This window comes from Saccopteryx leptura, chromosome 1 (genome assembly GCF_036850995.1).
Source record: "Saccopteryx leptura isolate mSacLep1 chromosome 1, mSacLep1_pri_phased_curated, whole genome shotgun sequence".
Classification (NCBI taxonomy): Eukaryota; Metazoa; Chordata; class Mammalia; order Chiroptera; family Emballonuridae; genus Saccopteryx; species Saccopteryx leptura.
In genome coordinates this window covers 199,787,429-199,810,874 of record NC_089503.1, presented here as the reverse complement: position 1 = coordinate 199,810,874, position 23,446 = coordinate 199,787,429, and the positions used below count along the sequence as shown (strand labels likewise).

At 40.3% G+C, this 23,446-nt stretch overlaps 1 protein-coding gene and 1 pseudogene across 2 annotated transcripts in view; one reads left to right on the top strand and one right to left on the bottom strand.

Annotated features, from left to right (window-relative positions):
- Positions 1-23,446, bottom strand: part of AFG2A (AFG2 AAA ATPase homolog A) — a 278,970-nt gene that overhangs the window by 249,446 nt on the left and 6,078 nt on the right. For both annotated transcript variants that reach the window (XM_066384859.1, XM_066384866.1), the window contains exons 2-9: positions 23,137-23,258; positions 22,038-22,195; positions 16,732-16,790; positions 15,498-16,142; positions 14,429-14,558; positions 12,059-12,115; positions 10,013-10,136; positions 7,485-7,740 (exon numbers count right to left, since the gene is read on the bottom strand). In XM_066384859.1, coding sequence (XP_066240956.1) covers positions 7,485-7,740; positions 10,013-10,136; positions 12,059-12,115; positions 14,429-14,558; positions 15,498-16,142; positions 16,732-16,790; positions 22,038-22,195; positions 23,137-23,258 — 1,551 coding nt within the window. The remainder of the gene's footprint in view (positions 1-7,484; positions 7,741-10,012; positions 10,137-12,058; positions 12,116-14,428; positions 14,559-15,497; positions 16,143-16,731; positions 16,791-22,037; positions 22,196-23,136; positions 23,259-23,446) is intronic.
- Positions 12,399-12,690, top strand: LOC136389744 (small integral membrane protein 8 pseudogene; annotated as a pseudogene).

Below are 23,446 nucleotides of genomic sequence, written 5' to 3'. Positions count from 1 at the left end.
CACAGAATCACTATTTTAATTCTAACTTAGAAAACACCATTGGAAGAATTCAGCAGAAAATGTTAAAAAGAAAACCTTTCATAAGAGTTAAGTACTTTGCACATAGTAGATCCACCATAAATTCCCATTATAATAAGCCAGTAATGGGTGGGAGGGAGGACTGACAGCTATAAATATCTAAGAATTCTGCTATAAAACAGATAAAATTTTCCATCTCAAAAAATGTTATGTTATAATCATTAGGTTTAGTATTGTTACCAGATCTACTTAAGTGTAATGATAAAATCATTGCTTAAATATAAGTTTTCACTCTTCCTGTTCGGTGATGCAGTTTTATCAAGGCCCAAGTATTTGGTATGAACACATTGAAATGATCAACAAGGATGCTAAAGATAAATTCGTAGAAATGTGAAGCAAATACTTCCTTTCCCTGTAAACAAAATGTCTGAGTCCATCTCTTGAAAAAAATCAGCTCCATTTATATTCACTCTCCTGAAATGGCACAGGCAGCCTTAGAAGGACAAGTTTATAATAAATCCCTATATTTGGAAAACACTGTTGCTAAGCTTCTTCTAACATTCAGCAGAGTTTATATAATTCATGTCTCTGCTACATAATTAACATTTCATGTTTTCCAAAATAGTGTAGTATGCTTATCTGGGTTGTTAATTTAAAAGATTATAAATTTTGAGGGAATTAATAAAAGGCTATGTAACTAATTAATGAGAAAGGCAGCCTAGTCCCAGGAGAAATACAAACACAGACATTAAATGTCAGGATGTATCAGAGTTGAGCTTGTAAACAGCTTGTCCACTTGAGATAAAACATTTCAAAATGCAGCTACTCTGTGCTTGAAAAGGTGAACAAAACATTAGGCTTTTGGACAAGTCATGACATGTCAAACCATGCTCTAGCAAAAAAGTTCATTATTAAGGAAATGTAACATTTAAAAATAATTTTCACATCCAACCCTCCATATTAACATTTTATCTACTCAGATAATAAATAAAGAGACCAAATTGTTGAAAGCAACATTATTATAGTATTTCCAACTTTTATATTCATTATAGAGACAAAGGTAAAAGTTATGGAAACTATTTAGTAATACTGGAAAGATTAGAAAAGTTGAGAGTAAGCACACTACAAAAGAGGCACTGTCATTATTCCAGTCCGTGGAGATTAAAAACCTTCATCCTCAGAGAAGATTGCACAAATATATACCAAAATGATTTTTTTTTAAGTGAGAGGAAGGGAGATAGTGAGACAGACTTCCACATGTGTCCCAACTGGGATCCACTTGGCAACTCCCTCCCCACCCACTCTTGAGCTGATGCTCAAATCAACCAAGCTTTTAGCACCTGAGGCTGACTCGCTTGGACCAGACAAGCTATCCTCAGCACCTGGGCCAGTGCTCAAAACAGTTGAGCCACTAGCTGTAGGAGGGAAAAGGGGGGAGAGGGGGAGTGAAGCAGACGGTCACTTCTCTTGTGTGCCCTAGCCAGGAATCAAACCTGGGCCATCCATACACAGGGCCAACGCTCTATGCATTGCGTCAACCTGCAAGGGCCCAAAGGGATTCTGACCTTTTGTATTGATATCCTGCAAACAACCTTTAGTACAAAAACTATCAGGAACATAGTTCACGTAGGTTTTGTGAAACTCAGAGTCACCTCACTGTAGGACTACAAGACATCTGTGCACCACATTTTGTTCAAAAGGGCACAGCTTCCCCAACTAGAAGGCAGTCCAACAAGAAGGAAAACTGTCAGAAAGCCAACACTCAAAAGCTCAAAAAACTCACAGGTCCACAAACCATAAACAAGCAATCTTTCTAGAAAAAATATATGTCTTATATGCTCATTTATATTCTTAATTGTTAATTAACTTTTAACTCTTAACTGTGAACTGTACCTTTTCTATCTTTCAGAATTGTCATTTTTAAGCATTATTCAAAACCATTATACAAACCTACAAGACAAACAAGGACACTCATTTTCTCCTAAAGCAGAAGAGTTAAATGATATAGTTTGGAACAATACATGACTGTCATATAAAAACTCTGGGAAGAAATTCAAAACTACCAGAGGTAGTCAGAGAATGACATTCCCTAAATTTAATCCAGTTATTGAAATAAGTTACAAAGAATCTTCAAAACTCGTAGAGCTGTCTGGCCTAGATCAGAGGTTCTCAGAGTACAGTCCTCAGACCAGCACCATCAAAATCAACTGTAACTTGATAAAAATGCAGAATTCCTGGGCCCCACCCAGACATACTGAACCATTAGGAAAGGGTCCAGATTGTGTTTTTAACAAGCTCCATACATGATTCTCACACAGGTTTATACTGGAGAATCATGGGCCTAACTCAGGAATTCATATGGCTCATACACAAGCGCAGGACTGGCTGCTTCACAATCATTTGGAAAACATTATAAATATTGATTCCAACCTTGACCAGTTGGCTCAGTGGTAGAGCGTCGACCTGGCTTGTGGATGTCCCGGGTTCGATTCCTGATCAGGGCACATAAGAGAAGTGCCCATCTGTTTCTCCACACTTCGCCCTTCTCTCTCTCTCTCTCTCTCTCTCTCTCTCCTCCTCCTCCTGCAGCCACAGCTTGGTTGGAGCGAGTTGGCCTCGGGCACTGAGGGTGGCTCCACGGCCTCGCCTGAGGTGCTAAAATAGCTTGATTACCAAGCAACGGAGCAATGGCCCAGATGGGCAGAGCATTCCTGGGTAGGGGGCTTGCCAGGTGGATTCTGGTGGGGGCATATGTGGGAGTCTGTTTCCTTGTCTCCCCACTTCTCACTTAAAAAACAGTACTGATTCTAGTTTCCCACCTCCCTTACTCAATTAAGTATGGGAATAGGGTGTGTGTAGCTTCCTAGACAAACAAGATGCACAATGAGGTCTAAGAACCTATGTCCTGTGATCTTGGCTTGGGAAGTGTGGTCCCTAGAGCAGCAGCAGCCTGGAATGTGTTAGACATTCACACACCAGCCCAGACGTACTGAAGCAGGAACGTGGGAGGAGGCACACCAGCCATCTACTATGACTAAGTTCTCCAGACGATTCTGATACACGGAAACGTTTGAGCACCTCTGCTCCCCGTGACCTGTCCTGAACTGAGCCATGGGAAAGGAAGCAGATTCTGTGGAGAAGCCTAAGTCTCCTCACGGACCTGGAGGTAAAGGTGCCTGACGTCCCAGGTGTGCCAGTGGGCATTCTCAAGCTGTCCACTTAAGCACACATGACTGTGAACAATGCAAAGGCCTCCTGAAAAGCACTGGTTTCGAGCAAAATGTAGCTACACGTCCAGTAAGAGCCACAGCTAAGAAACCCCCCCTCCACAGGGAGCCTACAAGGACTGGAAATGTTCAAGTGCACAGCAGGAGTTACTGAGGGGGGCACAGAGCAACATTAAAATATTACAATGATTCTTTAAAAAAAACCACGATCCTAGCTTTGTACCCAACTCCAAGGTCAACACAGGAACTTCACAACGCTTCTACCTGCCCAAGAAAACTTACAGCATTAAAAGGGGGGAGGGGAGCACCTCAAGCTTCCCTAGGTAGGTAGTCATTTTAAAACATGAGAGCCAGGACAGCTCGGTGGCTTCTTAGAGCATCGTCCTGACATACAAAGGTTGCCAGTTTGATCCCTGGTCGGGGCACATACAGAATCAGATCTGTTTCTGTCTCTCTCCCCAATTCCACTCTCTAAAATCAATAAGTAAACTTTAAAACAAATAAAAACGCCTCTCAAACAACTAGCCATCCATGTAGGAAACACTTAAAAAAAAAATCAGTGAGAGCCATTCAAATCATCCCCTAACTCCTCTACATGTAGACAAGTTGCCACATGAAATGATCAATTCTTTTTATTTATAATTAGGATACTGATTAAAATTTACCACAACTGAGTTTTTTCTTGCTAGGCTCAATACACACATCATAATATATGGAGATTCCCTTATATGTTCAATTAAGTGGGATATACTTATACCTGTTCTATAGCATCTGAGCATTAGTTCTACTATTTCTAATGCTTATAGAATTTGAGTTGTTTTATTTTTCCTTTTGAGTTACAAAAATAACTAATTTATAATTTACTCAAGTCCTTAGTCAAAAATTATAAACTCGTTTCAATGAGAAAATGCAGTCAGCTTCACTGGCAGTGTTACGTCTTTGTCATATTATTTCACAGAACACTGTGGGAGAAAGCCCCAGACGAAGCACCTAAGTTGAAGTATTTCAAACAAACAGTGAAAATAGAAAGCAATGAGGGACAGGAAGGCCAGCTGTTTAAAGTGGCCAGTGAGGCCAGGCCAGGTATATTGAGTAATCTGAGTCTTCTCTGTGGTTTTCTCTTCCGAATGCCTCCCACTCCCACCCCCAATTTCTTTCTCATTCTTCCTTCTATCTAGGGAATGTCATATTTACAAGGATGCTTAAATAATGTCTATTGCAACATCCTCTGTTTACAAGTGGAGAAAACTGAGGCTCAGAAAAGACAAAGAACTTCCCAAGATCACAAGGCTGATTTCAAAGGCTGATCTGTCCAACTCTCAAAATCCATTTTCTATGAAACCTCCCTGCTTCTCTAGAAAATCTCTTGCAAAACAATTCTCGTACAATGTTCTTAAATTTTACTTGCTTATATAGTTAGAGAACGACACCACACAACAAATGCACACTAATATGTAAGACAGTATCCACAAAACTACATATTTTCCCTACTGGGCACTTAATTAAAAAATTACCTTCTCATAAATGGTTTTATTGCTAAATTAAAGGAAAATAGTTCAATTCAATACCTGATCACTTGAAATTATTATTAAGTCCCATGAACAGCAGTTAATATGTATTTACTGCCTGTATATGCCAACTACAACTTTTTATATACATATATATCTATATTCTGGCTGGAGGCCTCTCTCCACCCCATCTGATCCTTTCACAACTTTTTCAATTAAATTAAACATATTAAGGGGTAGAATTTCTCAAATTTTCTTGCCATGCTCCTGAAGTTCTTAGAGTGCCACAGTGCCCATGGAAGTGGTTGGTCCCACTGACAGCTAGTATGTGACTTATATTTTCACTTCTCCCCTGTAAGTCTCAGGACACAACTTAATTTCTGGACTATACTTACCTATAAAAAACCGGCTACTTTCTACTATATAAATCGATCCTAACCTCAGATAAAATAGTAGATAAAGTAAATTAAAAAGCTTTATACCACTCCAACAAAAGTATGTTTTATGATTTAATTATAAGCATGGATTTGGAGTAAGATGAACTTGAGTCGAAACCACAGCCTGGCCACAAACTAGCTGTGAGGTCTCTGAAGTCCATGATGCTCATGTCACCGGGCTGGTGTGAGGAGGGGAAGAAAGGACATCTTCCTTTCCCAACCTTCTCCTACCCCTCACTCCCACGCCCCTGTAGAAATAACACTTTTTCTTTAAGCTTCTTTTCACATGACACTTTTTCTATATAATCACAGCATTTCTTTTCCCCATAGGGAAATTAATACATTTTCCACAGTTCACTGAGTACGTATCTCACTGTATAAGTTAATTGTTTACAAATCTCTTTCCTGCATTAGACTGGTATGAACAGTATGAATTCCAGGGCCTTCTAGACTCTGTATATTAGAAAATCAGAAACTGATGAAGGCTGTTGAAGAATGAATCTTCGCCTAGATGGCCAAGTCCAAAGCAATGCCTACGTAGTACCCTAGAGATATTGCAGGTTTGGTTTCAGAGCACCCCAATAAAGCCAGTACCTCAATAAAGCAAGTGGTAATCTTTTTGCTGGTAAAGCGGTTTGCCTTCAATTTGTAAAAACCACACCTGAAGTACAATGCAGCAAAGCACAATAAAACAAGGTATGCCTGAATCCCAGACTCTTCGCTACCACATAATGGAATGAAGGAAACAGTTATTCACTGGTACAACTGATTCTTGATCACCAGGGAATTCAGTTCCATGACCGAACCCACCATTTCTTGTGAAGCATAGAACCCAGACAGAAAAGGCCTTGTCTGACCATAACATACCAGAAGAATGTTTATATTTGCCTTGTCTACATAACCTGTTGCCTCCCCCAATTGTGAATCTTGTAACATGGAAATTGTGATAAAGATGAAATAGAATGAAATAAAACTCATATTCCCCACCAAGAGCAAGATACTGAAAGACTCCTAAGCATCTCTTTCCCACCTGTTTTTCCTTCCCCACCTCTATTTGTGAATACATCAGGCCAGATTAGAAGGACCAAAGGACTCATGGAAAGGTCTTCAAAGCCAACTAAATGAGATAAGCTTTGAATCAATGATTAGGAGGTAAAAGTTACCACATTTCTGTACTAAAGTTCTAAAATAATTAAATCTCCAACTCAAGAATTTAATTTTTCCTATAACCCACAAGGGTTTAACTTTTTGTAAAGTAATGAAAATATTGAGTAAGTCACAAACTAGAACAACTAAATGCCACCCTGAAAAAATTTCCTCCAAAGTATAAAAGAACTTAGAAACATATGACCGTGTAAGAAAAAGGAATAAATGTAAAGAGCCTAAAATTACTGGCAAGCCAGAGATGTTTTGAGATGCGTGCCCAACCATTAGAGGTTACCAAAAAACAAACATCCTTTCAGGAGGAAAAAAAGGCATCAGATATTTTATAATAAATTCTTACTTGCCTGATTAAATATCTCAATAATTTTCAACCTTTTTTTTTTCATGGCACAAACACACACTAATTACTAAGGTCAGTGCCCCTGACTAAATACAACCATTTTCATCTCATGGCACAAATAAATTAGTTACTAAAGAAGAAGAGGTCAGGGCTCCTTTTTCTTTAGTAATTAGTTTATGAGTGCGTGAGAAACAAAGGTTGAAAATCACTGCAATAGATTATAAAAACTGCCCTGATTTGAATACATTTTCCATGGTTGAAATTACTCTGAAAAACTGCCCAAATGTTACAAGGTCTTAACGGCTTCCAAAGGAACTGCAGTTATGTTACGGTGAAGTTCTTAACATCACAGGCCAGATGATTCCTGTGACCTCCTCTGAGACAGAATTCTTCGGTTTCGCTAAGAACTTTTATACCACTTCAACAAATACAGAGCTGACCCTTAGGAAAATTCTGATCTTCTCAGAGGCACCCTAGTCCCCATAACACAAGGTAATAAATGCTGTCATCATCAATACTGCCATGAATGCATCTGGTGACACGTGTATAGACCTATGAAAAGTCGGGAAGCATACAAGCTGTGACAGTGGTCATCTTTACAAGGTAGGATTAAGAGTGATTTTTCTTTTTTATAGTTTCCTGAATTATCTAGATTTTTTCAATAAGTATGTATTTTATGATTAGGAAAAAACCTGCTATTTTCATGAAGAGATAAGATATAAATGATCAGTATGTAAATAAACCAATAATTAAGTCCATCAACACAGACTGCATAGCAAACCGCTCTCACCTGATTCGTTACACAAGGCTTTTAAGTCTGCTCCAACGTATCCGTGAGCACTGTTGGCCAGCTCGAGCAGCTCGGCTTCCGTCAGCTCATGGGGAACTCTCTGCAGCAGTTTGCGAAGGATATCTAGCCGGTCCTGAGCATTGGGGACTCCAATCTCAATCTCTCTATCAAACCGGCCAGGTCTGCGGAGTGCAGCGTCCAAAGCATGAGGACGATTTGTGGCCCCAATGACTAACACCTGTCCTTCACTTCCTTCCTAACAAAAAATAAATAAAAACAAATTAGTTATTCTTCTAAAAGTAAAATATGTACATATATGCACATATGTATATACTACATATAGAGAAAACGACACATACACTCACGCGCGCTATACAGACAGGGAGGAATGCACCTTCCTACCCAGACTGTTAAGTCTATCCCTGACGCTGTATCATTCATCCCACTCTCTCCAGAGCTGAGCCGAAGAGCCCCCTCACCGAGTAAGGCTGCCACCACTTTCCATTCTATCTACTCTAAGTACCTCTCCCCACCTAGCATCTCATCTACGCTATTTCTGTAAATAATAGCAGAGAATACCATACCATACAGTTATATTAATTTAAATGTTTTAAGTTGCCTTTTCCCATACTTGAAAGCAAAGATTATGACTTACAGATTATTCAAACAGAAGAAAGCTCTATCACAGTTGTCAAAGAAATCTTCCTCACATATGAACTATTCTTTTTTTATTTTGATAAATTTTTAAATTCCTGAAAACAGCAATATAACCACCACCCAAATATCAGCCACCCTTGAAACAGGTATGAACTTTTACTCTGAGAATGAAATTTGGAACAAATTATAGAGAACTATGATCGTGATCAGCTACCTATAGAAATTATCCAACACTCTATTCATAAAACCAAAGTGTAATCTCAGAGACAAGCTTAACTAAAATGGGATTCCAAGAAAATTCAAACCTAATCAATAATGTTGTAAGTGCCAACAAAAAGTGCATGGATTATAAGGAATCCGTGAATTATCACTGATAGACTCCAACACAGGGCCTTTCAGCTGACTCCCTACTTACCAAGAATTCTAGTCACAATACAGTTCTCTATATATATGAACTGGTATTTGCCTCCGGGGTGAAAATAGTCATCCATAAACAAAGCTATTTCATCAGCCAGCATATTGTACTTATTATATTAATTAAGTATATTTCTTATTATAAACAAACACACTGGCGCCCAGGTTCATGTATCTGTCTGTGAGTGTTGCTATTGTGGTCAGTCCTTAAAGCCCCACCATCTCCAACACACTCACCTGGGATTCTCCAGTTCTATAAAAGAAAAACCAAATCTGAGGCATGACAACTGTATTCAAGCATCGCCCCAAGCGTGAACCAGGTGGTCATCTGGCCTCCCCCAGACAGCAACCCTTCTCTTCAGTTACTCTTAAAATTATAACACATCGAGCCTGACCAGAAAGTGGCACAGTGGATAGAGCATCTGCCTGGGATGCAGAGCACCCAGGTTCGAAACTCCAAGGTCACCAGCTTGAACACGGGGTCATAAATATGATCCCATGGTTGCTGGCTTCAGCTCAAAGGTTGCTGGCTTGAAGCCCAAAATTGCTGGCTTTGCTGTAGCCCCCAGGACAAGGCACATATGAAAAAGCAATCAATGAACACCAAAGGAGCTGCAACGAAGAAATGATGCTTCTCATCTCTCTCCCTTCGTGCCTGTCCCTATCTGTCTCTCTCACTAAAAAACAATAATAATAATAATTATAACACATTTTTAGCAAATAATAGAGAATATCAAATCTTCACAGTATTCTCATATGCTCAGTTTCTACCAATAGGCAGAAAAAAACCAAAAAAGTTCTAATCATCCAGTTTTTTTAATATGCAAAAGGAGGGTTTGAGATTATGTAATTTAAAAAATTTCTTTAGGTTCTAACATGATTTTAAAAAATAAGTCATTTATAGGATGTGTATTCTTCTGGTAAGTAACTGTCAGGAATATGAATCTCCTTTTCATAATTAGCACATAGATATTAATTTGAGAGTGTATGCCAGTCAGAGAATCTGGTAACAAGGTTAATTTCCTTTTAAATGTTGTACAAATACATTTTACCTTATTCTCACTTTCTTTCCTTTCACATACCCCAAAAGAATTAATTTATTCATGGGCATATAAAAGTTATAAAATTTTTTGCAAATTACCCTAAAATTTAACCACTAAATCTTTTCTTACTGATTTTTGCTTCAGGTTTTTAAATTAATAGCATTTCTTACAAAAGAAAGTCATTGTATATTATTTTATATGCTAGAAAAACATGACAGGTTATACTGTCCTAGCAATTGTTAGGATATCTGCCAAAGAAAACTTCCTCTAGTTTTTATGGCTAATATTTTCCCCTTATCCTAGAATAACCCAAAACTCAAAATATATTTGACAGTTTTTGCTACTACACATATACAAATGATTAAGACTTCCTTGTGTATTTCTATACAAAATCAATACTGGCGCTGTACTTACTGAACCAACACCATCCATCAGTGTCAGGAGCGAAGCTACAACTCTTTTCTCCACTTCATTCTGAGCCCCTTCTCTTTTTGGGCAAAGTGCATCCAGCTCATCAATAAAAATAATTGATGGGTGCCTAAAACCAAACAAGATGAATCCTCTAATATACATTTCATTTTTAAATTTGATACATGGCATTTCAATCAAAAAGTTAAAACTAAGTAGTTTTAATTTTATAAAAGAAACACATGTTACAGTTAAGATTTAGTTAATAACATTAAAGACAAAGGATGTTAAACTGAAAAGTCGCAGATTAATTCCTGCCCCGATATTGAACTCAGAACAGTCACCATCCAGGGGACCCGGCTCTGAAGAGAGAGCACTGGGAGCCCCCCCTGCCCCCGTGCAGGAGGGGAGTCTGCACCCAGGGGGATCTACCCGCCGATGCCCCTTTCCCCCCCAAACCCCCACCCCGTACAGGAGGGGAGTCCACACCCAAGGGAACTGCCCGCCGATGCCCCAAATCGCTATGCTGGGTCAGTTCAGAAAATGAGGCCAGAGCGGTTGTCTCTGGGAGCAGGTTTCAAATCCAAGGGAGAGATGGAGAAATGCTCTCTTTTATCTATTAAAAAAATACTTTCCAGATTATCAACGTTCCCAAAAAAAGATGTGAATTCTCTTGTAAAGGGAAACTTCAACTGCCAGGGACATAACAATGACAAAATACACTGAACGACAAGGTACTCCCTGGGTCTCAAACCTTCAGTATTCGAACAATAGACTCATTTCATCCACTATCACTGGAAACACCTTAAAAGTGGAAGTTCTTTTGATAAGAGAGCAGTAATTATGGTAAGTTAAATACCAAAACGATACAGGCACAGCTATAATACAAATAATATTACATTAGGCCAAGTTATAGACCATAGTCTAATGCTCCTTACAATATAATGTGCTAATTTAATCTGAGGAATAAACAATAAGAATCGTTGCTAAGGAGCAGAATATTTGTTCTCTTGAAGCAAAGTATAATAAAACAAAATTTAAAGTATAAATGACTACAACATATAATACTCAGGGAACTAGATATAATGACTATGCCTCAATGTCCTACATTAACGTTGTAAATGTATATGTAAAAGCAAAGTCACATATCATATAAGAGTCTTAATTCTTTTACCTTACGTAATTTTAAAAACTAAGATACTGAGATATAACTGACATATAATATGTTATTAGTTTCAGGTCCAAAACATAATGATTTAGTAGTTGTATTTTTGTGAAATGATTGTAAGTCTAGTCATGGTAACATCTGTCAATCTACAGTTAAAACACTTTTTTCTTGTAATAAGTTCTTTTAAGATCTACTCTCTTTACAACTTTCAAATATATAATACAGTTTATTAACTGTATTTATTTATGTACATTACATCCCCATGACTTATTTTTTTAATAACTGGACATTTATACCTTTCACTACTTTATGATTTAATAACTAATTTATCAAACTTCCAAAAATAGTATTAAATAGGACTAAATTAGGCCCTGGCCAGCTGGCTCAGTGGTAGAGCATCAGCCCAGCGTGTGGATGTCCTGGGTTCAATTCCCTGCCAGGGCAGAAAGGACAAGTGACCACCTGCTTCTCCACCCATCCCCTTCTCTCTCTCTCTCTTTTACTCCCACTGCCATGGCTCAGTTGAAGCAAGTTGGCCCAGGGCGCTGAGGATGGCTCCCTGGACTCTGCCTCAGGCTCTAAGAATAGCTTGGTCACTGAGCAACAGAAAAATGCCCCACACGGGCAAAGCAACGCCCCCTAGTGGGCTTGCCAGGTGAATCCTGGTAGGGGCACATGTGGGAGTCTGTCTCTCTGCCTCTCTGCTTCACACTTAAGAAAAAAAAAGAAATAGATTAGATAGAATATCATAAGATTTACAATCTATTTCTAGTGCTACCACTACTAGTTTTGCTCTAGTCTTTCATGCTTCATACAGTGTTGATATCTCTACTTTGATTAAGATAGCCTTATCCACTAATTTTAAACATGAAAATACAGAATACCGCAGAGTGGCTTCAGCGAATATCTGACGTAACCTTGCTTCAGTCTCCCCGTAGAATCTGCAACAAATAAAATACATTTAAGGATCAACTCAGTGTTTTTAAAGCCTTGTTGCTAAAAGCTCGTCTGACTTTCCAAATATTTCAGAATACTTAAAATAGTTCAAAAATTATTTCCAAACCTAATTTTTATATATATTAAAAAGCAAAATTAAAACATCTCAACATATGAAACATCCAGACAGAATACCAGGCAGCCATTAAAATAACAGCAACACACATTTAAGCAGAGCATTTCAGGCACTGAGAAAAGGTGACCACCAAGGCAGGTCAATTAGTCAAAATGTCTTGAGCACCTTAGCCTCCAGTCTGTAAAAAGGAACCACTGAAAGAGAAAGACTTTGTAAACTCAGGACTCAGAGGGGTCAGCATGACAACCTTATGTTGAGCTACGACTCCAGAGCTCTCCAATGAACTTACAAACCTGTAATGGCTTTCAGATTGAGAATCCGTTCGCTTTGCCTGGTGGATGCTGGTTATCTATATGCAACACAAGAGACTAAGAGACTTCTATGAAGCCATCAATGAGGAGGAACAGTTATATGAAGAGAAAAACATCTACATGGAATAAATAGTGCTGGTTACTATGGATAGAGCTATATTAAGGGTCCTGAAATCGTCAAATGATAGACTTTATAAATGCACATCATGTTCCTTGTTTCAGAATGTTAATGAGAAACAAGACAGCAAGCACAACCAGACCAGTATAGTCAGTTTCGTCCTTTCAAAGCTGCAGCCATTATCTCATCCTGTGCCCACAGACAACTTCGCAGATTTCTTTTATTATACCTTATAAAAGTGCCATGAGAATGGATATCATGTGTAATAACTAAGTTCTACATAATAAAAGTATCCAGTATTGCTAAATTTGCATGGTATTTTTAATATTTTAAGGTGAATTGTGCATTTGCAACTATAGTGCGAGTTTAGTCTTATTTTGCTATTTGCAAAGGCAATGTTTATTTTCTACCTGGCATGCGACCTATATTTGTGAAAAAAAAAGAAACATTTATAAATTATTGTAAAACCAGCAGTCAACACCAAAGAGAAATATTTTTAAAGTCACAGATGATTCATATATTTTGATTTTCCATTTCAGCTATTTTTGTCCAGAATTTTGTTTTAATTAAAAAGATACTTCCATTCACCTACTGAAACAAAGATTAACTAAGGAAGTAGGCCAAAGAAGTATGGTTTTTATTCAAAAAAATAAGTATAAAATATGTTATACAGAGTTATGATGTTTTTATTTGATTACAACTGCTATTTTATTTTTTTAAAATTAATGCTACAATGGTATCATAAACATAAGACTAAATGTTGGCCATGGCTGGGTAGCTCCATTGGTTAGTGTCATCGAAATATGCCAAGGTTGCAGGTTCGATCCCTACTCAGGGCACACACAAGAAGTAACTCTCGAATGCATGAATAAATGGCACACGTGAATGCTTCTCTCTCTCTCACCCCCTTCCTCTCTCTCTAAAATCAATAAAAAAATTTTTCAAGACTAAATACTGTTACACTTATTTAAAAACCACAGCTACTCAATAAATAACGTCTCCTTACTGTCCTGGGTTTACCTTATATAATTAAAACCTTTCTTAAAGGAAAGATTTTTATCTTTAGATAATTACCCCATTCTTTAAATCATTATAATTGGGGCTCAGTTTTCAATCTTATCTCAGAAATTTTGTTTCATTTATTATTACCAAGTAATAATAACAGCATAGACAGAGTTTATCATCATAATAGAAGTTTTTAATTTCTAATACTTTATCGTGATTTTGCAAGATACATAAAAATGCAATTATGTCTGATTTGTAGATATTAAAGAGCTCAGCTTATTGAGGAATCTAAATGCAACTAAATTAAATCTTTACTATTGAGCCCTTAAAAACATTTTTTTTTTTTTTTTTTTTAGAGACAGAGGGAGAGAGAGAGTCAGAGAGAGGGATAGACAGGGACAGACAGACAGGAACGGAGAGATGAGAAGCATCAATCATTAGTTTTTTGTTACGCGTTGTAACACCTTAGTTGTTCATTGATTGCTTTCTCATATGTGCCTTGACCATGGGCCTTCAGCAGATCGAGTAACCCCTTGCTCGAGCCAGCGACCTTGGGCTCAAGCTGGTGAACTTTTGCTCAAACCAGATGAGCCCATGCTTAAGCTGGCAACCTCAGGGTCTCGAACCTGGATCTTCCGCATCCCAGTCCGATGCTCTATCCACTGCGCCACCGCCTGGTCAGGCGAGCCCTTAAAAACATTTTAAGAATCTATTTAATAATACTGTTTATTCTATATTCTGCACCTACTTGCTTATAATTTCAGGACCATTGATGACAGTAACGTTGGCTCCGATTTCATTAGCAATCGCCCTGGCAATCATTGTCTTCCCAGTTCCTGGGGGGCCATGGAGTAACACTCCTCTAGGGGGCGGAATTCCTAGAAGAAAGAGAAGAAATCACATGGGATTCAGCATTACTAGGCTTCTTGTAAGTGTTGTCATGACTTTTTAGTTAAAAATATAAATTTAACTATAAATGAGTTAAAAATATAAATTTACCTCGCATCACAAAAGTAAAGGCCTTCTTTATTCTGCCCAGAAAGATGTGCTAACTAGCCCTAAACACTGATCTCCAGTGATGACTGCTTCTTTCTCCAGAGCCAACCTGGCCGGCACATTGGTAAGAGAAACTGGCTAGACCCCCACCTTGTTACCATGCCACACCCCACATTATCAAAACAAAGTCCAGACAACAACAAGAGCATAAAGCAAGCCACCAATCCCAATTTTCATCTAACCAGACATCTTAGAATATACAAGCATTCCTAGCAAAATGTCCATCCAAGGGTTCATTATACATATATATATATAAAGATTCATGAAAAAGAAAAAAAACAGAAAGAGATGGGATGCACCACTTACATGCAGAGAATTAGACAGTAACCACAGAGAGGAATCCCTGACCTTCTTAGGAACCAAGTCACATTCTTATCCACTTGTCTCCATGCAGAGATGAGGACAGTTACCTCTCCTGAGTTTTACCCAGAGCATCTAAATGTTTGGCTTATTTCTTTAGTCATTACAGCTGATCTAGCCTGACAAGCCACTTACTGCAGATATAATACAAAAAACTGAAGTATGCAATTAAAAGAGATAAGGCTGTAACTAATTCATTACAACCTTCAGAGGCCAAGCATAGAAGAAAAGCTCACTTAAAAATGGCATCTTCCAAAGCAACTAATACCTCCTACCACACCAACCACTCAGAAAAGAAAAACAGGAAAGAGGGTGAGCAATTATTAGACAAAAAGAATGAACCAACTGCTTTTGAGTCTGAATCGAACACTTCTGGGTGCAATACACTGAAGAAATCATACCATAATTCTTGAGTAGGTCAAATTCCTTGAAAGGAAGTTCAATTATTTCTCTAATTGAGTTCAGCTGATCATTTAAACCTCCTATCATGTCATAAGTTACTTTGAACTGCTTGTCTTGCTCTTTTGACTTTACACCAACTTTTGTAAAATTGACTCTGGTTGTTGAAGAAAGGAAATAAAAAGTATCAGTGTTGCACTTGGCTCCCAGACTGGCTGACTTCAGCAATCTCTCTTCATTGACAAGGGACTCGTTTCCTTCTTGGGCAGACGCAAAGCTACATTCAAGACCTGTGACTTCCTCTAGCCCAAGCCCACTGCTGCTACCAGGACTCTGTGTGACATCTGACAAACTGTCACCAGCTTTGTTTATCTTTCTGTCATCTACTGGTTTGCCAGGAGTCATGCTTGGTGCTGGGACTCGGGGCTCTTCTAGATCCAACTGGCTTAGCTGGAAGGACATATCCAGGGCACTGGCTTCGGCGCTGGACCGTCTGCAGGCCACTCCCTGGCCATCAGCATCAGGGTCACTCTGAAGCCTTCTCAGTATCATCCCATCTGCCCCTTTCACTCGCAACACTTGCAACTTGCATGGTCGTCCATAGAATGTAATGTACAGGAAGTTGCCTGGTAAAACAATCTTGCCATCTAGAAAACAATTTATTGGATGTATATTACAATTTTTTCTCCACTTAATGTTTAAATAGCAATTTGTTTCATCTATCAACAAATCTATCTGACTGAAAAGACTAAATCAAAGATGGGAGTATTAATAAAATAATTGTTACAAACAGTAAACACCCTAATATTCCTGTATTAGGGAGCCCTACCTAGAGATCAAAGAAAAACAAGACAGTTCTCTGAAGTGGTGTGGCTTCTATTAACTACATTAACAAACAGGCAGCCTACTTCTGATGAGAAGCCAACCTAAAACGCACCCTTACACCAGCACAGCACGGTAACACTTCCCACTGGAAGAGCAAGAGCTCGAGGGTTCCAGTCCCAGTCCTCCCATGACTGTCTAGGGAAAAGGTACATATTCTTCCTGGTGCTCAACTGCCAAGCAATGAATTGGGGTGGGGGGCCCACAACTCTATCTTAAAAGGATATCCATTCACTGCGGAGAATATTCTCTACACTATTTTGAAAAAAACAAGCATACAAGACCTCAAAGACACATTACTTTGTTTCCGCCTTGCTTATTAAAATTAAAAATACTGTTTAAAATATGTCTCACCTAGTTTTCTAAGAAGACAACCAGCCAACTGTTCTTCATTAACATCCACATTTTTATCACTGTAAGGGAGGAGATGGGGTAAATAGAAGTAAATGGTAAGTACACCGGAAACTTAAATATAATAAAAAATAACATGTACATAGTTTGTACCACAGACCTAATCAAAAGTATAATTAGTTTACAACCTGGAAATTATTTACACAATTTTGGAATGACAATTTTCAGACAGTTCTTATAGCCAGGAAGATCTCATTTGCAGTTTGATGTCCTAGTGGCCTAACCTAAATCAGTTCTTCAAAATATAAGGTACTATCCATTAATGGATCATGAAATCATTTCAGTCAATCCTACCTAGCACTTTTTTAATAGAATACAAAATGTCAGAGTAGCCTGACCAGGCGGTGGCAGTAGATAGTCCTGGGACTTTAAGGACCCAGGTTCAAAACCCTGAGGTCACAGGCCTGACCGCAGGCTCACCAGCCTAAATGCAGGGTTGCTAGCTTGAGCATGAGATCACAGGCATGACCCCAGGGTCGCTGACTTGAGCCTGAAGGTCTTCGCTCAAAGCCCAACATCGCTGGCTTGAGCAAGGGGTCACTGGCTTGGCTGATGACCGCCCCCTGCCCCGGTCAAGGCACATATGGGAAAGCAATCAATGAATGACTAAGGTGCCACAACTGTAAGTTGATGCTTCTCATCTCTTTCCCTTCCTACCTGTCTATCCATGTCTGCCTGTGTCTATCTCGCAAAAAAAAAAAGAAAAAGAAAAAAAGAAAAAGTCAGAGTTTAACAGACACACAAAGGGTAAATATTGCTTTGTAAAACATTATTTTATCACACACACACATCTATATACTCATTGTATACAGGTACACACATGCGTGCATATGCGTAATACATACACTGTAAATGTGTACGTATACAATGAATTACAATGAAAAATGTTTATTTCCTAGTGTGTCAGTCAAAAACACTTATAAAACGTTGGTCTAAATTAATTAATCCCTTACTGAACTTGCCTGGCTTAGCAAAAGGCTTTTATTAATAGCTTATTTCTTTCTCTTTGTATAACTTAAAACTTATCTTTCAGTAAAAATAAATCCTATTTAGTAAGTACATTGTCTGAAAATGTAGAAATAAGAAAAAGGAGACTGGTACAATGGAATTTTGTTCTGGAGAAAGGGCATGCCTACAAAAAAATCACAATGTTTTTCTGTCTGATAAGTGCGTCTACCAGAAAGGTTGCTTGTTTGAGTGCAGAAAACAGGCACGCCTAAAAATCATGGCACATTAAAAAAAACACATCCTCAGAGAGTTCTCAAAACATGTATTTTTCCTCCTTCTCCATGTGCAAGCAGCACATATGGCCTACAGCTAGGAGCTCTGGCAGAAACCAGTAAAGGGGAGGGTCAGGCTCAGTGACAGGTGTATCAGCAGGCCCACCAGGGCCAGATCTAAGCCATGGCCTCCACTTCTCAGTAACGAAACCAATACAGTCAATCTTCATTATTTGTAGATTCCCTATGCACAAATTCACCAACTTGCTAAAATTTATTTATAACCCCAAAATCAATACTAACAGAGCTTTCCCAGTCATTCATGGATGTGCATAAAGTAGGCAAGAAATCTGAGTCACACAACAGTTTGCCAGCCTCTTGTTTCAACTGTTACCACAGCTGACCAGAGGACAGCGACTGGTCGGAGATGGCAGGGGACAGTGCAGTGCAGAGTGCAAGTGCAGCTCCAGGACCTGCGGGGTCTGGAGCTCTGAACCCTAACTCCGGGACCTGAGACGGTCTGGAGCTCTGAACCCTAACTCCGGGACCTGAGACGGTCTGGAGCTCTGAACCCTAACTCCAGGACCTGAGACGGTCTGGAGCTCTGAACCCTAACTCCGGGACCTGAGACGGTCTGGAGCTCTGAACCCTAACTCCGGGACCTGAGGCAGTCTGGAGGCTCTGAACCCTAACTCCGGGACCTGAGACGGTCTGGAGCTCTGAACCCTAACTCCGGGACCTGAGACGGTCTGGAGCTCTGAACCCTAACTCCGGGACCTGAGACGGTCTGGAGCTCTGAACCTTAACTCCGGGACCTGAGACAGTCTGGAGCTCTGAACCCTAACTCTGGGACCTGAGGCAGTCTGGAGCTCTGAACCCTAACTCCGGGACCTGAGACGGTCTGGAGCTCTGAACCTTAACTCCGGGACCTGAGACGGTCTGGAGCTCTGAACCCTAACTCTGGGACCTGAGGCAGTCTGGAGCTCTGAACCCTAACTCCGGGACCTGAGACGGTCTGGAGCTCTGAACCCTAACTCTGGGACCTGAGGCAGTCTGGAGCTCTGAACCCTAACTCCGGGACCTGAGGCAGTCTGGAGCTCTGAACCCTAACTCCGGGACCTGAGACGGTCTGGAGCTCTGAACCCTAACTCTGGGACCTGAGGCAGTCTGGAGCTCTGAACCCTAACTCCAGGACCTGAAGCAGTCTGGAGCTCTGAACCATAACTCCGGCAGTTGTTAGTGAAGCGGCCTCACTTCTGAACTTGTCTTCTCTTTTGTAAAATAAAGAAAAGAGAACATGCCAGAATAAGTTGTTTTAAGGATTTAAGATATAATCTACATAAAATATATACACCTGCATATTTACATAAAACTATGGTAAATATATACACCCCTAGGGGCAATGGTTCAGTGTCTGCTAGTTCAGTGTTTGGGACAATTTTGTAGAACATACTACCACAGATAATGAGAATCAAGAATGTATTCAGGACCTGGGCGGTTGGCTCAGCAGTAGAACGCTGGCCTGGCGTGTGGAAGTCCCAGGTTTGATTCCCAGTCAAGGCACACAGGAGAAGCAACCATCTGCTTCTCCACCCCTCCCCCTCCCCCTTCTCTCTCTCTCATTCTCTCCTGCAGCCATGGCTCAAATGAGCAAGTTGGCCCTGGGCACTAAGGATGACTCCATGTCCTCACCCCGGGCACTAAAATAGCTCAGTTGCTGAGCAAAGGAGCAGTGGCACTAGATAGGCAGAGCATCAGCCCAGACAGGGGTTGCTGGATGGATCCTGGTCAGGGCACATATGGGTGTCTATCTCTCTGCCTCCCGCATCTCACTTGATTTAAAAAAATAAATAAATAAAACTATTCATATAGAAAAGAGGAGAAATAAAAGAAGAAAATGTCATTCATCAAATTTCAAATGTATGGATAAAATAAAGAGGAAATTATACTGTATGTCTTCCTAAAAGCTTAAATTTACTTGTCTATAGAATTCTGAATCCAATTATACTTATATTGTTTCTATTCATTAAACTCTGAAGATAAATTTATAAATACGTACAGTATAGGCCCTGGCCGGTTGGCTCAGTGGTAGAGCGTCGGCCTGGCATGCAGGAGTCCAGGGTTTGATTCCTGGCCAGGGCACAAAGGAGAAGCACCCATCTGCTTATCCACCCCTCCCCCTCTCCTTCCTCTCTCTCTCTCTCTTCCCCTCCCACAGCCAAGGCTCCATTGGAGCAAAGTTGGCCCGGGTGCTGAGGATGGCTCTGTGGCCTCTGCCTCAGGTGCTAGAATGGCTCTGGTCGCAACAGAGCGACACCTCAGATGGGCAGAGCATCGTCCCCTGGTGGGCATGCCGGGTGGATCCCGGTCGGGCGCATGCGGGAGTCTGTCTGACTGCCTCCCCGTTTCCAACTTCAGAAAAATACAAAAAAAAAAAAAAAATGTACAGTAACAGTAAAAACACTCAACCAATTTTGCTTTTAAAAACAGAATGGGTGGAGGCCTGACCTGTGGTGGCACAATAGATAAAGCATCGACCTGGAACACTGAGGTCACCATTTCAAAACCCTGGGCTTCCCCGGTCAAGGCACATATGGGAGTTAATGCTTCCTGCTCCTCCCCCCTTCTCTCTATGTCCCTGTCTCTGTCTCTTTCCTCTCTCTCTAAAAAATGAATAAAATCTAAAAATAAATAAATAAAAACAAAGTATTTAAGAATGGGTGGCCCTGGCCTGACCAGGCAATGGCACAGTGAATAGAGTGTCAGACTGGGAAGCAGATGACCCAGGTTCAAAACCCCAAGGTTGCAGGCTTGAGCGCAGGCTCACCAGCTTGAGCGCGGGGTTGCTGGCTTGAATGTGGGATCATGGACATGACCCCATGGTCGCTGGCTTGAGGAAGGGGTCACTCGCTCTACTGTAGCCCCCACGTCAAGGCACATATGACAAAGTAGTCAATGAACAACAAAGGAGCCGCAATGAAGAATTGATGCTTCTCATCTCTCTCCCTTCCTGCCTGTCTGTCCCTGTCTGTCACAAACACATACCAAAAAAAAAAAAAGGGTGGCCCCGACCAGTTAGCTCAGTTGGTTAAGACTATCATCACAAAACAACAAAGCATGGGTTCAATCCGCAATCAGGGCACACACAGGAAGCAAACAATGAATGCACAACTGAGTGGAACAACAAATGAATGCTTCTCTTCCCCCTCCCTCCCCTGTCTCTCCCTTCCTCTCTGTGTCTCTCTAAAAAACAATCAAGAAATAAAACCCTGGCCAGATAGGTCGGTGGGCTGAAGCGTCGTCCCAGAGTAGAGGTTACTGGTTCAATTCCTGGGTCAAGGCACATACAGGAATGTCTAGATATTCCTGTCTCTCTGTCTGTCTCTCTGTCTCTCTCTGTCTCTCTCTCTCCCTGTCTCTCAAAAAAAAGGGAGGAGGGGATGCAGATCAAATCATTTCCACTAGAAGGAGCTCTAAACTTACTAATGCAATGTTTCAGATACAGTACAACTGAAGGATTTAAGCAGCAGATTAATTATTGATGTTTCTTATTGAGAATTAAGTTTCTTGACTAAGCTCTGCTGGCTGCCACATTTAAAACATAAGATTTTTTTTTTTTTAATAAAAAATTGAAAACCAAGCTCCCATGGAATACCTATGCAGGTTTCCCTCCATAGCAGGTCATCATTATCACCTCTGAGCACCACGCCCTGGAGAGGTGACAGCTAGCAGATCATCAAAATTCCAGTCAACTGAGTGTATGCCTGCAGCACTGTCTGGGAAGACTTTGTTTGAAAACCAGAATAAAAATATCTTATTAATAGCTTTTTATAATTATAAGTCAAAATAAGATTTTACACATATTGGTTAAATAAAATATATAATTACCATTCATTTCACATGTTTCTCTTTCCTTTTTAAAAGTGATTACTAAAAAATGCAAAATTGTATATGTGGTTCACATTTCTCACTTCTGTGATATTTCTATTGGGCAGCAACGATTCAGTGACCAAAGGAAAAAAACCAAACCTGAGTGCCACGTCCATCTCCTCAGCCTGCAGCACAGCACCCACCAGAGGCTGGACATGGATGGCATCTCCAATCCGGACGCCCACATTCTTCTGGGCGATTTCACTCAAGCCAACCTTGCCTCCAGGAAACCCTGACACGGGCCAGGCCGTATAGACCTGCCCAGAACACAGGGAATAAAAACACAACAAAATAAACATTCACAGAAATCAGCAATTTATACAGCAGAAACCAAAGCACAGTCCTTACCCCAAAGGGGTTACAAGCAAGTTTCTATAGATATTACATCTTCTTATGAAGATTAGGAATGACTCTACAGTGAAAATGGTGGGAGATTTGAGGAGTTGGGTGAGGAAAAGAGCACATGAGAGAAAATGAGAGAAAATCCTGAGGGCAAGCTGACTGTCAGGGAAACCAGCCTGACCACAAACCACACCGAGGAAACACCGTAGCTGGCACCAGAGCTCCGTGGGAACTGGGACCTCATCTGACAAATGTTAAGCTCCAGATAGTGAGCTGAGCTCATACATTTAGTGTCTTCTCTTTCACAAGACACAGTAAATAGTTTTCAAAAGTATAAACCCAGAACAATGACAAGACTGGGAGGCGTGACATCAGCAGATAAGAGATTTCAAAGCCTTTCCAGGCAGCCCCAGTGGAGACAAGAACACTGAGTAATGAAGCAAAGAAGATATGGCAGGGGCAGGGGCGGGGGCAGGGGACCCCGCCACAGAAAAGGCCAAGCTGCCAACTAAGGCAACAAGGAGAAACACAGCTGAACAGGAGGAGGGAAATCAGATGCTTGTGTACAGAGAAATGACCTTCACCCTGCCTGCCCCAGTGTTTTTGTAGAGAAAAGTAACAGATTGGCAAGAATAAGGACACGGGAGTGTATGTCTCACTACCTTCCAAGGAAAGGCCTCTCTCCCTCCATTATGAACTTAGGGGCTATGTTCCCACTGTAGTCACAGACATCAAAGGAGGGGAAAGTTTACACAGGTGTGATTAAAATCGTTTTTCATTTTTCCTGCTTGTGTTGAAAATTACAATCAAAAGCCTCTCAAATCTTCCCAATCTGAGGAAGTGACAGGACTCTTACCTCTTGTTTTCCATGTAAACTGGTAAGCAGCACTGGTCGACCTATACATATATTTGCAGCCTTCATAGTGCTGAGTCCAAGTTGAACAAGGGAATTCTGGAACTTTTTAGGAACTTTGTCATCTAACAAGAAGGAAAAGAAAATTATTTTTGTTCTAGTTTGTAACTGAACTTATGACATGCTTTCTTCTTGGAGGAAATAAAAATCCTCTAGCCATATAACCACCTGAATGCACTCACCATACCCTGAAGAAACCACTATTCTGACTTTTCTTACTAGAACAGACTTAAAACCAGACCTTTTGAGGATC